The following is an 11,504-nucleotide window of genomic DNA, read 5'->3' as shown; positions in this document are numbered from 1 at the left end:
TACTTAGCTAAGATTCTTTGGGTCCCAAGTAGGATCCACACTGTGGGGAGAGCACGATGAACAAGACAGCTCCCAGCCTTAAGGAGGTAACAGTCGGCTGACGGAGCAGACTGTCCAGGTCCCATGGCTGGGGGTCTGTAACCCAGTCTCTCCTAGGAAGGTCCTTTCCTACTGGATGGGACTGGCTTCCACTCGGAAACAGGGCTGGAGCTTGCTGGGCCTCCTTCCACTGTCTAACACTTGCTCAGGGCTGAGCTTGTGGTTCTTTGGGGCTGGAGGCATCCTGAGAAAGAAGCAGAGGTATGCATGCATGGCACATAGTGTTTCAGACAATGCTAGCCAGCTGCTAATGTGCTTGTCAGCTAGGAAAGGATATGGGTGCAGGGAAGAAAGAACTCTTGTGTGTGGAGGAAAACAGCTAGGGCCTGAGGGGGCGCAGGGCTTGACATTTCTGTGAAGGTAATTCCAGCTCTGACCTGACTGCACCTAAAAGGGAGGCCAGGCAAGTATCCCTCTTGAGCAGACGAGGAAGGCAGGGCCCAGAGAACCGGAAGTGAGAGGTCCTGAGCTGAAGCCAAGGTCTCCTGGGGGAACCGCCAGGGCAGGCAGGGACTGCAGGGCATGAATACCATGGGCAACACCTTTTTCCTGAAGGGTGACGTGTACCTGTGAAGAGAAGAGCCTGACGCTATCACAGGCGTCCACTCGTGCACTTGTGGGGGCCAGGAGAATCACCTGTCAGCTATGCTCAGGATTCCAGCTTCAGACGAACACTCCCCTTTTCCCACGGAGAAGTCCATCCTTCATTCCAGTCACTCCCACCCTCTGTCTTCCCCAGGACAGCACTTCAATATTTGAAGCAGATCTGCGCAAGCCTTCGTCTAGGTACCTTCTTTGTTCCAGAAACTCTGAGTACCCAATAGCTCCCCAGAGCCTGGCCCTCCAGATGGGCCCTGCCAGATAAGGCCAGGGGGTGCTGCCAGAGGTCACTTGGACAGTGTCCCATGGGCCAGGCTGGGCTGAATCATCACAGGCCAGAATGGGGCCGCACCCTGCCTGGGCACCACCAGGGGCCACCGCCATTCTCTTCGTGCTCCTTGTTGAGCCAGACAGCCATTTGGAGCCTGGAGGGACAGGAAAGGGCAGGGATCCCAGGTGAAGCAGAGTAAGGAAGCCTGACCTGGGCGTTTGTGGGCGACAAGCCTGCTCTGTCTCATAAACAAACCCTATAGTACCCAGAGGTCAGTACCCAGACCAGGCAAATAGACGGTCCCTGGACCTTAAGGCTCCGCTGGCTGGCTTTGTGGGTCTCCTCTCTATTGGCCGGCCCCCAGCAGGGGTTCCCCCAGGGTGCACCCCCCAGGGTGGGAGGCGTGTATATGATCTGAAAGCTTCCCCCAGGAAGGCAGGGCGGGGCGGGGCGGCTGCAAAGGCCCAGGATATAAGGGCGGAAGCGCCGCTCTCAGGCCCGGCCAGCCCACCATGCACGCCCACCGGCTGCCCTTCCTCCTCCTGCACGCCTGGTGGGCTCTGCTCCAGGCGGGCGCCGCCACGGTGGCCCCAGGGCCCCTACGTACGCGGGGGCAGGTCTCATCGCCGTCCCCTCTCGCGTACATGCTGAGCCTCTACCGCGAGCCGCCCCGGGCGGACATCACCCGCAGCCTACAGGCTCAAGGTAGGCTGCCCCGCCCCGCCCCGCCGCGCACCCCGGGGCACCTCAGGTCACATCCCACCTCTGAACTCCGGGAAGGCGCTGGAGCCGGACCCGGGCTGCGGCTCTGTGTTGGGACGCTGCCGTCGAGGACGTACCCACGCTCTTGGAGCGCGCGTCCGCGGTCTGGATCTGGGGGTGTCTCACGTCTGCATGGGCTCCGGCGCAGGGTTGGTAGGTAGCGGGGATTGTGGCCCTCGGGGTGTGTCCCGGACAGACCTGTGGGAGCCGGGTCTTGGTTTACAGCGGGCAGAGCGCGGGACTTTAGGTGGGCGCGTGACTGAGCCACTTCTTAGCTGTGCGGTTTTCTTAGATTACGGAATCTCGGGCGCGTCGGTTTGTGCATCTGTAAAGTAGGGATAATACTACCTCCCTTATAAATGTGTGGCGAGGGCTAGGTAGGTGACAAAGCACACACACAAAAAAACGGCTTAGCACAAGACCAGGAATAGTAATACACGATCCTTAGTATTGCTACAATGATTTTGTTTTGTCGAATTTTTTTTCTTTTCGCGAGTAAGGGTGACTAGGTCCCCGGGTCTGGCGTTGGGAGTGTCTCCAGCTGAGAGCGGGCTTTGAAACTGGCTATCAAGCATGTAACGTCAGGGATTAGACATGGGGAGTCCGGAGTTCGAGAATGGAGGTAGGCTTGGGTCCTCGAGGCCAGACTGGGGAGATGCCAGTGTCCCGGGTGACATGGCCTAGATTTGGAGAGAGTGGGGGAAGTCAGTAACTATAGTGACCTGGGAGGTTCGTCCTTGAGGACGAGGCAGCGCGTTCTGGACACAAGGCGCTGCAGGCAGGTGGGTGTTGAGCAGAGGGAGACTTTCCCGCGGGGTCCCCTTACCATGTGCAATCCACATCCTGGCGCCTGGGGTGTGAGGGGACCCCTGCCGTCCTTCGCCTCCTGCCGCCTGCCGGGGCTAGACGGCCCTCCCTGGGACTGGGGCGCAATCCACATCGGATAATCTGATCGGGCTGGTCACCCGCCGGCCCTTGTGGTCTGGGAGGTGGGGGCTTCTAGCTCCCTGGCCTGCCCAGTCTGGGGTCAGAGGGCTGGTGACCCTCTCCGGAAGGGTCATCTGGGGACCAGCCAGACTAGGGACACCCGGGGAGCAGGCCAATTTGAAAATTACTGGAGTGCTTCTCTCCTTCAGAAAGCTGCGGGGGTGGTGGTGGTGGGGAGCGTGAGGGGGTTGGGCAAAGCTGGAAGCGCTTTTCCAGTTCCCTCCCTCCTTCCGGAGAGTTCCGGATGGTTGGTGGTGATGCTTCGGTCTGGGAGTCTGGAAAACTGGGTTTTGGTCCCTCAAACCCTGCTTCCCAATTCCCCAAGTGCCCCTGGCACATCAGTTGACTTTTCTAGTTTACTCTTTTGTAAAATAGGGAAGTGGCTTTCTTTCTGTCTCATTTGTGTGTGTGTGGTAAAATATACATAACAACATCGATCATTTACCTGTTTTTGAGTGCACGGTAGCATATCAAGTATCTTCACATTGCTGTGAATTGGCTTTGTTTTTTAAAAGCAGCAAGAAGAGCCTGGCTGGAGGGAGACTGAGGAGAGGGGATGACCTAAACCGGCTCTTTCCCCTTCTGGGTTTATTCGTAAGCAGCAATAGGATGGCGTGGAATGGGTGTTGGAGTCTAACCAAATTGGCTTTGCATCCGTGTCTGTCACTGTTTAACCACCTTCACCTTGGACCTTCAGTTTCCTCATCTGTGAAATGGTGATAAAGGGCAGGAGGATTTAAGGAGACGATGCTTATAGAACACTTGGCATGAGGGCAGCTGTTAATGGTAATCACCCTTGTAATTTATACTCATTAGAGTGGGCACTCAGTGTCAGGCCCACTCCGTCCTTTCCTACAGGACCCCAAACCCCAACTCACCCTCAGTGCCCTGTTTGAGGGGAAGGGAACCCAAGGGCACAAGCCTAACCACTTCCTTCTTTAGAATTGGAGGGGGATCAAGATAGCACTGGAGTCTGTGTGGCCAAGTCTGTGTTCAGTGCGTGGATGGGTTTCAGGGCGTCCATGAACCCCTTCCTCATACCCACCTCAAAATCACAATTGTTGCATAAGTGGGAGATAGTTTTTTTTCTTGGGAGAACATTTTTAGCTTTCATCAGGCATCAGTGGACCCCCCCCAAAAGATTAGACACCCCTATTTCAAGATGAACTGGAGCCAGGTTTAAGAGAAACTATCATTGCTGTGGTCCAGGGAGCCCTTGGCTTGGGGGTGCGGTTGTGGAGTCCCAGCTCTTCTAGCAGGAAGCAGTCACCTCCCTGCCCTCCGTCCAAACACACTGCCCATTCCCGTAGCAGATGTCTTTGTTCCCCTGTCCAGGTCCCTTTCTGCCTGGACACCTTTATTTCTAACTTTGGATCTGGGCGATACTGAGATGGTTCATGATGGCCAGCGTTTAGTGCATTTTGGTGGTTATACTGGGTAAAGCACGTGACACGTTAAATCACAAGACCATGTGAGGTGAATACCGTCACCATCGTCCTTTTACACAGAGGGAAACTGAGTCCCAGAGAAGGAGGTCTCAAGTAGTGACCTACCCAGTGTTAAACGGCAAGTGACAGAATTTGAACCATCACCGGAGGCAACAGGACCCCTGCTCGTAACCACTGACCTGGAAATGCCTTCCTGCAAAAGGCCATTTGTGGCTCCTTGAGATAATATGTTAACTCCTGGTGCATGTGGCTAGGAGTTGCTACATGTCCCACCTAATCCCCAGGTGGCCAGGTGGTGCTGCCATGGGCAATGTCAAATGTCAGCCTCCTCCCCACACTTTTGGGGGGAGTTGCTAGTCAGGGGCCGGTTATTGCCCCCTGCAGGTGCTAATGAGGAGGGAAGTGGAAATTAAGTGAAAAGGAGTAGCTAGAGATGGGTTGGTAGAAACTGCCAGAAACTGAGGCTGGGAATTGCCTCTTCTAATATAAGCAGTATTTCCCAGAAAACTTCCCTGACTGTCTGACCAAACATGCTCTGTGACACAATAGGAACACACAAAAACCAAGCAAAAAACTGTTCTAGTATCTGTCTAGAATGGACCTAAATTGGAGATCATCCTCCAGGACCTATGCACAAAAGGGTTACTGTTTTTATTTCTAATGAATAACCCCCGACTTTTATTTAGCAATAAACCTTCAAACCTCTTTATTTCCCTGGGTTCTCTATTAACACAGAGATGGATAGGGCATTACTATTCTCATTGCAAAAAATAAGAAACTGGGCTGGAAAAAAGTTCAAGATCACTTTTAGGTGACCTGAAAATCCACAAATCCATGCCATTCCCAGACATCAGACCAAATTAGTCCAGGACTAAAACTAATGGAAGGTGTTTCCCATTCCTTTTCATCCAGTTGGGGCTTAGTTATCTTGGATGTGTGGAGCAGGGCTCTGTGTGCGTGTGTGTAGAGGGAAGGGGAGGTGAACTCACCCAGTTTTTACCAATTATTCTCTGCCTGTGGGCTGTCTCAACGGGGAGTGGCAGAACAATGATTTGGGCTTTTTAGTTGGGCAAATCCAGGTTTATCTTGGCTTTGCCACCTTCTAAGAATGACACCTTGCGCAGGTAACGTAACCTCTCTGAGCCTCAGTTTTCCTCATCTCTAAAATGAACTCCGGAACGTCCAACTCATAGGGTTGGGGTGAAGCTTTAGAGAGATGATTCATGTGAAGTGAAAGGTCACACGTGAGCTATGGTTGGTACACGACTGAGGCCACAGGAAGTCCTCACCCTGCTTCCTTCCTGTTTTTTTTCCCACCCAGATGTGGAGGTGGATGGGCAGAACTGGACCTTTGCTTTCGACTTTTCCTTCCTAAACCAAGAAGAGGACCTGGAGTGGGCTGAGCTCCGGCTGCAGCTGTCCAGCCCTGTGGACCTTCTCCCAGATGTCCCGCTCTCCATTGAGATTTTCCACCAGCCAAAGCTGGAGGCGGATCAGGACCCAGCTCACTGCCTAGAACGTCTTCAGATGGAACTGTTCACTGTCACTCTGTCCCAGGTGACTTTTTCCTCGGGCAGCATGGTCCTGGAGGTGACCAGGCCACTCTCCAAGTGGCTGAAGCACCCTGGGAAGCTGGAGGAGCAGATGTCCAGTTTGGCTAGAGAGTGTTGGCAGCGGCCTCCCACACCACCTGTCACCGACGTGCTCCTCCTGCTGTATTCCAACCTCCCCCCCGAGCAGAGGCGGCTGGGTGGCTCCACTTTGCTGTGGGAAGCTGAGAGCTCCTGGCGGGTCCAGGAGGGACAGCTCTCCCGGGAGAGAGGCAGGAGGCACCCTCGACATCACTTGCCAGACAGAAGCCAACTGTGTCGAAAGGTCAAGTTCCAGGTGGATTTCAACCTGATCGGATGGGGTGCCTGGATCATCTACCCCAAGCAGTACAATGCCTATCGCTGCGAGGGCGAGTGTCCTAACCCTGTGGGGGAGGAGTTCCACCCGACCAACCACGCATACATCCAGGTGTGATGCCAAGGCCTGGGGGAGGGCAGGCAGGACACTGGGAGGGAGAAGTGGCTGGGCTGCCAGAGCTGGGGCACAGCACTCCAGCTGGGCTACTAAATTCCACTTCATTCATGCCCAGTGATTCAGGCACCTGCAGTGTGCCAGGTCATGTGCTAAGTCCTAAGGATATAGATGACCAATGACAGCATCCTCAGAAAGCCTACATGGAGTCATGCCCTGCTGGGTAGCCTTGAACGTGATGCTTTCCTGGGACCTTTTCCTTGTCTTTCATAAAATTAGGGGTGAAGGGTGTAGACTGGAGTGTCTCAGCTCCTTCTCAGCTCTGACATTATAGGAAAGGAAGTTCAGAATCTGGAGTTTGGGGATAGACAGGCTTGGATTTGATTCCTACTTATTAGCTGTGCAATATTGATCAAGTTGCTTACTTTTTCAGCCTGTCTTCCCATCTGTCAAATGGGGAGAGCAATGCCATATTTCATAGGGCGGTTGTAGGGTTAAATGGGATGATATGTATACCTTAAGTATAGTAGTTGGCAGATAACTACTATATCTACCTGATATATAGATAACTACTGTATCAGGCATGTTTGATGTTATCATTAGAAGTCTGCGATTCACTGATGAAGTGGGGGCCATGTTTATAGGGGCAGGGTTGATATAATACTGTTCCAGCCACTGTACTTTTGCTGCCTAAAACAGGAATTGGACACCAATTTTGCGGGAGTTAGATAAGGCTCGAGCCTACCACCAGGTGCCACTAACCAGCCTAAGGTCCAGAAGGAGGTGGAGGGAGAGGAATGGAAGGAGAATGACAGCGACAAAGTAAAGAATAGAGGCTACTGTGGTGGCCCTGATACGATAGGTAGCCCTGCCCTGCTCTCAAAGGTCATATGGGACCGACGTATCTTTATTTACTCCAAGAAGCCTAGAATCTCTTGGAGCTGTAGTACATCTTCCCAGCCAAGCCTCAGGCGGGGTTCAGAGACTCTGGGGAGCATGTGAGCTGAGCTCACACAAGGGAGGCACTAGTGTTTGGGCAGTGTGTATGGATGGAGGGCCAGGAGATTACACCCTAGAGGACCTGTCCTGGGCAAAGGCCTCCTGCGCCTCTTCCAGGCCCCACTTGGTGCCACCAACCTACCTGTAGCACAATCAGAGGGAACCACAGAGATCCAGATAGGCCCGGTTGCCAGCTCTGATGCTGTAATCAGAAAAGACGTCGCTGGACCACAGGGACACGGCCCTAGAATGCCAAGGGGTAGTTACCTTTTCTCTGTTTGCCCTTCTCTGGGCAACAAAGCAAATCCTACAAAAATTTCTGCATGACTCTTTTCGGCCTCTTATTTCTGGAACTAAACCAGGAGTTTCTTGGAATATTTTATAAACTGGTGTTTACTCTAGATTAGAACCCTAGAACAGGAGTTACCTACGGCTCTACCCACATACAGCATTTAGAATCTTCTGTGCAGACGATGGTTTATAAAAGAGAAAGTTATTTTACAGGTTAGCGTTGATGATGTATTGGCATGCTGATTCCTTTATGAACACAATTCTTTTCTATTTTTGCACCCAGAAACGGATTTGAAGTCTCTGTAACTTTTTCACCCTTTCCCCAGAAATGACACTGTTTTGATCTGACCAGTGGCCTGTGAACTGACCCCCTCTCTTCCCTTTCACAGAGTCTGCTAAAACGGTACCAGCCACACCGAGTCCCTTCTACCTGCTGCGCCCCAGTGAAGACCAAGCCACTGAGCATGCTGTACGTGGACAATGGCAGAGTCCTTCTAGACCATCATAAGGATATGATCGTGGAAGAGTGTGGGTGCCTTTGAGGAGATCTGGAGGGGTGCTGGATTTGCCGGTGCCCTGGAAGGTCGGGAAGCTCCTGGAAGACAAGATAAGCATCCAATCCAATGAGGAGAAACAGAGGGGAAAAGTTGCTCTGTCCACCAGAACTGAGAAGGGCCGCCCACCCTGTAATGAAGGCGTGTGGAGTCGGGCTACACACAGGCCGCTGTCAGGAGAGGGAGGCGGAAGCCAGGGAAGTGGCCTTGCTGCGTTTTCTCTTTACCCAACAGCCAGTGGCGAGTAAAAGCACTAGTGGAAGAGTTCTTTACCTGACTGTTTTTTAACCAGCGAATCCCCGGAAATTGTATGTAAAAGTTGGGGCGTATGTGCATTTATTTTTGAGGTGGGACAAAGTTGTCTATAACTTTTATGTATTCTCGAAAGTGGTCTTTGACACACACACGATTAAGCATCACTGTTAAATGAGTAACGGTTGGCTCTCTTTGCCTCAGGTGGGGTTAGGGGGCCCCCACATCTTTCTGGCTGGCCAGTGGCAATCTGTTGGCCTTATGCTGGGCTCCCTGGAGTGCATCTCTGCTAATGAGTTGTACAAACAATAAAGCCACTGTATAGTCCTCTGAGGCCATCTGGTGCCTTTGAAGGGAGAAGCAGGAACTCATCCAAGAGGACTGGCCATACTGGACTATAGAAACTGGGGCCCTCAGACCCCCCCCCCCGTTAGTCGGCTTTGGCAGACACAGTCCGAGTCTATTCAGGTTGGTGACAGTTCACCTCCGTCTCTCAATGTGTGCTATTCCTGAGGCCCCTGAGCTTCCTATCCAGCAGAGGTAAAGGCTCTGTCCTGAGTGGGTTCTGGTCACAGCTCAGCCACAGAATTTGTGACCTCAGGTGAGTGATGCACTGCTCAGCCTCATGCTGTGACATGAAAGCAGGTGGATCCTAGTGCATTCCTGTTAAATGTCCGTTGGCAGGCCCTGAAGAGCCATGACCTTTAGCCGTGGACTGTCCTCTGTGCTCCATCCCCATCTCCACATAAAGCCTGCTAAGCCCAGGCCTTGCCATATGCCCTTTATCTAACCTTTAACCGCTCTTCTGTCGCTCAGGGTTCTAACAGTGGCTTAATTTCAGGTTCCTCAGAGCAGGACAGCAAAAGGAACTCAAGTTTTCATATAGGAAGCTCTCCCACCAAACACACAGGTCTTCACCTTCTGGATGAAAAGACCCCAAAGGCAGCGATTATGCATTTCTCTTACCAGCTGACCTCGTTGAGCTAACAGGGGCTGTATTTTCTTGTTTGGCAGGGCTAGGGGGCCATTTCGTTGGGAGTGTGAGTCCATAATAAATCTATCCCTGCTTTCCCAAGAAGCCCACTGACGTATGCCCCAGCCTTAGGGAAATGCTTGCAGGCATGTGGAGACCCTTGCCGAGTTTAGATATGACTCAATTGCAGCCTTGGTTGAGTCACGGTAGTAATCCTGGCCCAGGCAGGGTTGGCTAGAAAGCTAGGCCCGCGCGTGAGAAACCTCAATGCCTTGATTCAGCAACAAAGCTGATGCAGCTGCTCATTTCCTGGAGTAGAAATAGACCTGCCCTAACCCCAATTCAGAATCACGATAGGATTCTGCATCTGACTCTACTCAGAAGACAGTGGAGCTGGGGAGGCCTTGTGAGGTCAGCTTTTGTCCCATCTTCTCTCCTAAACAAGGCCCCGGAGACCTGGTAGCCTGACCACACAGCTAGGAGTGGCAGGGCCAAGAGCTGAGCTCCGGCCTCTGGAGCCCCAGGGGCATCGTCTTTAGTAGCAAGCATCTAGAGGTCTTTGCTCCCCTAGATTTGGATAAAGACATTCGAATCCCAATTCCACTGCCAAATTCAATTTCTTGGGAGAGAAAATCCCATCCCAGGGCTTCAAGGCATCTTCTTTACTAAGTAGGTGCCCAATAGTTCTGCTATGGCTGGGGCCAAAAGAAGTGAGAGGCCAAACTATGTGATTACAGCTGTGCGAGTGTTCAGTTAGCAGCAATACTGGCTCAGGAAACAAACCTCACTGATGATGAGGCATTGCCTCCTATCAAGCATAAGTCGCAGGCCCAAAGGAGTGAAGCTACATTTTGCTGACTCCTGCCGAAAGCTAAGTGTTTGGTTTGTCACCAGCAGGGGCATTCTGCTGCCTGGCCAGAGGTATTTGGGACTGAGGGTAGCGACAGCTCCATGTTCTGGACCCCGTGCGGCTTTCCGAGTCAGAAAAAAATACTGTCTCCGAGACCTGAGTCCTTCCCTAACCTGGGGACTAGGAAGGGGCTTTTCTAGAATAGTCAGAGGTATTTTCACTTGCTCTGAAGGCAAAGGTCTACTACTACTCTTCCTATAGCAGTGCCACGTCACAGGATGCGTGGGAAACATCAGATGCCTTCCTCTCCTTGGCTGGGGAAGTGGGCAGGTCTGGCAGTAGGTAGGAGTGCAGGAAAGACGATGTAAGATGGGAGAAGCAGAAACACAGGACACAAGATTTGGGAAGTGGTTATGACTCACACAGCACGTCAGGGGTTTAGTCTCTATCTTATAAAGCCTCTCCTTTTAGCAGCAAAACCATTACCCCTTTATCCTAAGTTGTCTTTGAAGTTAATATCCTACTTGCCTTTGGGGCAGAGTAAAGGATGCGTGCAAGTGATTTCAAAATGATTTGGCCCCTTCTTCCCTGAGATTCTTTAGTCGCTCTGGAGTTTTGCCCACCAGGTGCTCGCTGCAGCTGGTAAGACTGCACCGCTCCCAAACTTGCACTCTGCGGAAACGGAGACCCAGCTGACCAACCTCTGGTTGTCACACCAGCTGAGCTTTGCTTGAGTCCAATGTACCAGGAACCACATTTTCCCCATGATCTTACATGACTGAACCTCCCAACACCCTAGCAAAGACAACTCTATTTGAGAGGAAATCGAGTGACTCCTGTGGGCAGGAATGCAGATATTTCACAGCACAGCTGGAATCCAGCCTTACTCCCAAGATTGTGCCCTAAGCCTCCAGGCTGTCCTGACAGCAACACCTCCCGAGCCGTTTTCTTCTGTGGACGTTTCTGTGGATGAAAACCATGAAGGGACAGAATTCTTGTTCTCAATACTAATACGTACACCTCACTGGGTTAGTAATAGCAGTTATCCGATGCTCGTGCAGTGCAGCCTTGTTTAAGACATCAGATACGATGGGTTTCTAACAAGTACTACTAAGGGACAGAGGCAGGGAAAGCTGTTTGGGCTTCAAGGCTGGTACCTAGTGGGCCTTCCTGGGTGCATCCAGCCCCAGCACGTACATGCTCACCTCCAAGCTCCTGAGGGAAGGGACACATCACCTCCTTGCACATCCAGGGCCAGATGGACAAAGGAACTGCTAAGTGTTGAGAAGAACCCACACATGAAGTGGCCAAATGCCTGTGCCCATCTCCCTCAACAGCCAAGACTCCCCAGTGTGAACAGGATTTCACTTGAAATTTTAAGAAATAGAACACCAAG

At 52.2% G+C, this 11,504-nt stretch overlaps 1 protein-coding gene across 1 annotated transcript; it reads left to right on the top strand.

The window, feature by feature from the left end:
* Positions 1-1,482: 1,482 nt before the first annotated feature.
* NODAL (nodal growth differentiation factor) lies at positions 1,483-8,579 on the top strand. Its single transcript, XM_019712422.3, has 3 exons — positions 1,483-1,675; positions 5,489-6,186; positions 7,869-8,579. The coding sequence occupies exons 1-3, from the start codon at positions 1,483-1,485 to the stop codon at positions 8,019-8,021; spliced, it is 1,044 nt and encodes a 347-aa protein (XP_019567981.3). The 3' UTR covers positions 8,022-8,579.
* The last annotated feature ends 2,925 nt before the right edge of the window (positions 8,580-11,504 follow it).

The sequence above is a fragment of the Rhinolophus sinicus genome, chromosome 15 (assembly GCF_057876585.1).
Source record: "Rhinolophus sinicus isolate RSI-liver-muscle chromosome 15, RSI-T2T, whole genome shotgun sequence".
NCBI classification, from domain to species: Eukaryota; Metazoa; Chordata; class Mammalia; order Chiroptera; family Rhinolophidae; genus Rhinolophus; species Rhinolophus sinicus.
The sequence above is the reverse complement of the archived record's forward strand: the minus strand, read 5'-3'. Positions and strand labels throughout refer to the sequence as shown.

What these genes read in the sequence shown, in the direction of transcription:
- NODAL (XM_019712422.3), top strand. Translation starts at nt 1,483, where the DNA reads ATGCACGCCCACCGGCTGCCCTTCCTCCTCCTGCACGCCTGGTGGGCT. An exon ending in CCGCAGCCTACAGGCTCAAG is followed by an intron (nt 1,676 to 5,488) that starts GTAGGCTGCCCC and finishes TTTCCCACCCAG; the next exon opens with ATGTGGAGGTGGATGGGCAG. An exon ending in CCAACCACGCATACATCCAG is followed by an intron (nt 6,187 to 7,868) that starts GTGTGATGCCAA and finishes TCCCTTTCACAG; the next exon opens with AGTCTGCTAAAACGGTACCA.